The 6,000-nt window shown below is 41.9% G+C and overlaps 1 protein-coding gene across 1 annotated transcript in view; it reads left to right on the top strand.

The window, feature by feature from the left end:
- The window catches only part of LOC127031748 (protein-glutamine gamma-glutamyltransferase E-like), a 28,248-nt gene continuing 22,248 nt past the window's right edge, over nucleotides 1–6,000 (top strand). Inside the window, exons 1-4 of the mRNA XM_050918793.1 lie at nucleotides 1–29; nucleotides 1,701–1,821; nucleotides 4,002–4,175; nucleotides 4,419–4,658. Of these exons, the coding sequence (XP_050774750.1) occupies nucleotides 1,815–1,821; nucleotides 4,002–4,175; nucleotides 4,419–4,658 (421 nt within the window). The 5' untranslated portion in view covers nucleotides 1–29; nucleotides 1,701–1,814. The remainder of the gene's footprint in view (nucleotides 30–1,700; nucleotides 1,822–4,001; nucleotides 4,176–4,418; nucleotides 4,659–6,000) is intronic.

Here is a 6,000-nt window from a genome sequence, read left to right as displayed (position 1 = left end):
CAGAAAGCAACTACCAATGCTTTAGAGTGGTGAGTGACAAGGTACGGGATGACTGTTGTCTGTTTCTGATTGGGGCTGGGGGTTGTTGTTTTTTTTTGTTTAAAAGTTTTTTAGTGTCTTGGTGAACACCACAGTTGGCATTCTACAGTTGTCAATGAGGTGGAGCTGAGGCAGAAAAATGTTATGTGACTTAATGAACAATGTGAGTAACAACCAGAAAGATTGAAAAAAAAGAGTCATGTTCCAGAAACAGTATGGAAACTGGTGAAGGCACTACACTTCAAGTAATGAGTGCCTGAAGATCAGAACTGGTTGATGGCTGTTTGTTATTAGGGCTAGGTGTTGGGTCCAGGTAAACATCAGAGTCTGTGGCCCTGGTGGATACAAAGAAGAGTGAATCTAAGGTGAGGAGGGGAAAAAAAATGAGTGAACTCCATAAGCAGCAATCAAATGAGCTCAAGGGAGTTCCCAGTGGGAGTTTTGAGAGTCTGAACAGCCCGGCTCTGACCACTTACAACAAAAGGAGCAACCTTTAAAATCAAAATGTCAGTGGAGATACAGAATAGTCACAAGAGAGCCATGCTTCCTGATGTGGAGAGTGGGCAATGTTCCTCTTTCTGAATCAAATCCAGAGGGCTACCCTGAATGCTGAAACTTGATTCCTTTTTGGAGGATGAAGTAGAAAGTTTCAAACAGCAGTTGAAACTTATAGGAATATTAATTTTTATTGATCTAAAGGATACAGTACTGATAAATAAAGAAAACTGCCCTCAATTTTTGAAGCCTCCTGGTTTCCTCCATGTTCAAATTGTTCTGCCTTTCTGAGTTCTAATCTACATCATCAGGTTGGGGCTCCCACTAAGGGAGATTCTCAACCATGGAGATATTTAAACAAGGAGATTTCTAAAAACAGTTTTGGGAAATCGTTTTAATAAGGTCTAACCTAGTCATTAGTTATGACTTTTTCCAGGAAAATAACTACTGGGGTTTTTTCTGTTTTTAACTAGGTTTTACTTTTTGAAACTAAAAACCAGACAGCTTTCTTGTTAAGTCTTTAATGAGAGCTGAGAAAAGGCTGTTGGAGCTGACAGGAGCCATTTCCCCACAAAAAATACTTTATTCCTTGTATTTAGAAGGGGTTGCATATTGCAATGATGGGTGCTATCCAAATATGAGACAGAAAATTGGAGTGACAATTTCTAATTATTCCCAGAGCAGATACAACTCAGACAGGCCAGCAAATAGGTATAAACTTGCTCTAGGTGAAAATTCAGCATTCTACAAAGAAAGTAGCTTTTTGCAAACAATACATATATATATATATATATATATATATATATATTGCTGCTGCTGCAGCTAAACAAGCAAAAAAAAAGAAGTTACTCTTCAAGCAAGAAGTGACCCTGAGTTCTATATGGCTCAGATACTCCCACTCTCTATTTCCTCATCCCTAAATGTGATTTAATCATGGATTACCTAGGATTCCCGGTAAGAAGTCCTACTTGTCATGGGTATCTCAGCAAATGTACTTCTTCTGAGTAAACAAGTTTAGCATCTCTTCCCACAGTTACACCCCATGTTAAGCAGGAAAATTGGCATTAAACTGACATAAATTATAGGAACTGGCTAATTATATTTGACAAGTCTACAGGGATCAGTTACAACTGCCAAGCACCTCACCCAACTCTCTTGAATTTCAGATGACAGAAGCAGACTTTGATCTTTATTATTAATGTGGATGAGATTTCCCTGAGGAATTAAGTAGAAGATATATACAGTTCATACACAGAGAGAGAGAGAGAGAGAGAGAGAGAATGGCAGGTGAGTCCAATGTGCAATCTGAGTGTTCATCAGCATATTAATCATGTCCTTAAAAGTGTTTTCTTAAGAGGCATTTATTGGAAGTGTCTGTATAAACTGCTTATTTCAGAGGGCAGTTTTGCATTGTAATTTACAATTGCACTGCATTGTAATGTTGTTTTGTTATTACTGTCAGTGTATTTGTGATCCTGTAGCTTGTATGTAGAAACTAGGGTTTCAACTTACTGCTGCCATCCACCTTGTGTAGGGTGACCAGATGAGAGACGTGAAATATCGGGTTGCGGAGGGGTGCTGGCGGAGCAAAAAACAAAAACAAAAAAAACAAAACCAAGAGCCGCCGGAGCATAGGAAAAATTGGGGAGAGGTGGGGAGCCTCCTCCATCTGTGCGCCGGAGGGCAAAATATTGGGACAATTCACGTCCCAACCAAACATTGGTCGGGGCGCAGAACAAACAAGTAAATATCGAGACAGTCCCGGTAAAATCAGGAAGTCTGGTCACCCTTGTCATAGTATAATTCCCAAATCTGGACCTTAGCGTCCAAAATATGGGTACTAGCATGAATTCCTCTAAGCTTAATTACCAGCTTAGATCCTGTAATGCTGCCACCAATCAGGACTTAGAGTAGAGCGCCTGATAGACTCTGGTCTCCCCCAAAACCTTCCCTGGGGACCCCAAGACCCAAATTCCTTGAGTCTCACAACAAAGAGGAATAAACCATTTCCCTTCCCCCTCCTTTCCTCCTCCCAGCTCTTTCCCATCCTGCGTACACTAGGAGATCACCGTGATTCAACTCCTTGAATCACCACACAGAGAGGAATGATACCTTCCCCCAGAGGCAATCCAGATTCAAGCTCCGTGAATCTAAAACAAAGGGATTCCACCCTTCCCCTCCCTTCTCCTTCCCTGTTAAGTACAGACTCAATTCCCTTGAGCCTCAACAAGGGGAAAAAATCAGACAGGTCTTAAAAGCAAAACTTTTAATAAAAAGAAAGAAAAAGTAAAAGGTCTATCTCTGCAATTTAGATGGTAAAAAATTACAGGGTCTGTCAGCTTATAGAAACTAAAAAGAAGCCTCTCCCCAGCAAATATAATTTAAAATACTTCCAGCAAACTACACAATTGCAAATAAAGGAAAACAAATAAAAAGACTACATCACCTTTCTACATTTGTACTCACAAAATTGGAATAGAAGATTACAGAGCCTGTAGGTACATGTGGTCACTCTCAGAGCCCAGAGAGAACAAAGCCAAACCCAAAAAACACAAACAAAGGCTTCCCTCCACCGAGATTTTAAAGTATCTTGTTTCCTGATTGGTCCTGTGGTCAGGTGTTTGGGTCCCTGTTTGTTAACCCTTTACAGTTAAAAGAGACATTTACCCTTAGCTATCTGTTTATAACAACCCTAACCTTGTGTAATCATTTATACAAGTGCAAAGTGTGTGTAAAATACTAACAATCTGAATCATAGAATTTTTTACCTACTTTGCACTAGTGTAAATGGCTATTCAAGGTGGAGGGCAATAGTGAATTGAGTCCTAAGAAGAGGACTTCATATTCTAATGAGAGAGATGAAAGAAATCTGTCCAACCCAGTTTTTAAAAATCCTAGGTTTCCCTCAGGAGACTATTCTGCAGCCTGTCAAGTTTTCCCAGCTATTCAGCCTAAATTATGTTCTAAATTCAACCTTTTTATGTAATCTTATTACTCCTTGTTATACCCCACTAACCCTTCCTTCATTTTTAATATTGACGGTCCATTATCCTGTCCGCCTTTTTACCCCAGTTAGACAGATTCCTAGCACTTCAGGGACTAGTGTCCACTCTAATTTCTGCTGCCTTGTCTGAAATCCCATCTGCCCATCCTTGTAAAGTGTGATAATGAAATAGCAATACTTTTCTTTTAATGACTTCATTATATGAAATGTGGAAGCTTGTTATATCATGTGAGATGAATGTAACAGAACCCAACACAACAAGCTCTTCAAGCCCTCATTAAGCATTGAGCTTAGGTAAGGTACTAAACAGTCTTCCCTTCAGTCCAACAATCGTCCAGCAGCAAAATCCCTGCACCTGTGACTTCTCCAGCCTCAAGGAGGTCCCTGCTGCCAGTGACTGACTTCTGCCTCTGGGAATTAAATATACTGGCTATTTCTTCAGCTCTTCTCTCTTATTTTACAGATCTCACACCAACACAAATCAGCTGGCATCCTAAAGCCAACACTAGCGCACACCATACTGACAGACATACCCATGCAGATCTGACTGTGAGGAGAGGGCAAGTCTTCATGATCACCCTGTGGTTCAACAGGACACTTCAGACAGGGGACAACTTAGCATTCGTCACAGAAATAGGTAACTCCTACAGATACCCTACTAATCCTCCCTCACAGAGGATTAATCTTTCCCCATTTCAGCATCCCTCTCATCCCATTCAGAGACAAGTTCTTTCCCCTCACTCATTTCACTTTTGTAACAGTGTGTCTCTAATGTGCTCATGGTAAGTCTGAGATTTGTATCAGTGTGGACCTCTGTCTATGACCCACAAACAAATACCCATTCTTAGTAAACACTGCTGTTTGTTGTTCTCTCTGCCAGGGCCAGCCCCTTCTGAGGCACATCACACCAAGGCCATCTTTAACCTCTCTGAGGCGGGGGCTAGTGGCTGGACTGCAGTTCAAGGACCCAGTGAGTCCAGCTACATGAATTTCTCAATATCCAGCCCAGCTAATGCAGTCATTGGACGTTACAAACTGAGCCTCCAGATCACCTCTGGCAACAAGGTCTCCTCCAAGTTCCTGGGGCACTTTGTACTGCTCTTTAACCCTTGGTGTTCAGGTAGGAACTGAGATATTTGCTCTTCAAGGTATTAATTAAATTTTATTGCTTTCACAGCATGCACAATGAGCTCGTGCCTCAGCCCTGCTCATTTAGAGTTATTGCAGGTAGCAAATTCAGCTAGTCTTAAAATTTTTTAAATTTGTTTTGACTATGAAAAATATCCAACCTCTGCATGGGTGGCAAGTTTAAACTGTACCAGTGAAATATCCAGCTGTGCCAGGTGGCCCGTAGGATGTTTCTAGGAGATCCAGAATACCTGATTTCCACAGCCAAGAGAATGGCGAAAATCTATTAAAAAAAATGCTTGTACCTGCCAAGGCCTGAGTTAGAGGCACTGTGATTTCTTGTAGCAGTTAATACCCTCACATACTCCTAAATCTAAGTAAAGAGCCCAGCACTTCCTACCAAGGTGACGAGACAGCAAATGTGAAAAATCGGGACGGGGTGGTAGGGGGGGTAATAAGAGCCAATATAAGAAAAAGACCCAAAAATCAGGACTGTCCCTATAAAATTGGGACATCTGGTCACCCTACTTCCTACATCCTTCACAGACAGTGCTGGCCAGGTGAAGGCTGGGCCAGTCAGAATTCCCATATCCCCGGAGGGTGTGTGATATGAAGGAGGCCAGGGTCCTGTGCTTCCCCACTTCTTTCACAGTGGATTGGGAAGGGTACAGCTCTGCTTCTCAAATTTTGCACCCCTGTAGAAATGAAGAGCCCTGAGATCAGGTCTTGGCAAACAAGTGATGATGGAACAGTGACATTTAAGGCTTGAGTTAGGCTCCTAATTTTAAGGGAATTATCCCTAACCACCCAAGCCATTAACCCCCAGTGTAAAGGAAGAGGAACAAGAGAAATGACCTCAGAATTAGCAACAGCTTCCTCCTCTAATTACAAAGCAGCAGCCATCACATCAGTAACTAGGGATCTGAGTCAGAGGCCACGCCAATTAATGAGTCAAGATAAAAAAACCTACTAATTAGCTCAGAATGCCTTGCAAGGCACCATCATAATAATTAATGAATAATACTTAGGACACAAGTATCAGAGGGGTAGCCGTGTTCGTCTGGATCTGTAAAAGCAGCAAAGAATCCTGTGGCACCTTATAGACTAACAGACGTTTTGGAGCATGAGCTTTCGTGGGTGAATACCCACTTCCTCAGATGCATGTCTACACAGAATTTCCCTGGGAAATGCACAGCTACCTGAAACACTATCGGCTAGGTAAGCATCTGGACGGATGGAAATAAATCTGCAGGTACAGAACAACCCATTTGCCTGCAGTGCAGACACTGTGGTGAGCCACTGCTCAAAGTGGGGCACTGGGGCAGCAGTGGTGG

This window comes from Gopherus flavomarginatus, chromosome 11, assembly GCF_025201925.1.
Source record: "Gopherus flavomarginatus isolate rGopFla2 chromosome 11, rGopFla2.mat.asm, whole genome shotgun sequence".
NCBI classification, from domain to species: Eukaryota; Metazoa; Chordata; order Testudines; family Testudinidae; genus Gopherus; species Gopherus flavomarginatus.
The sequence above is the reverse complement of the archived record's forward strand: the minus strand, read 5'-3'. Positions and strand labels throughout refer to the sequence as shown.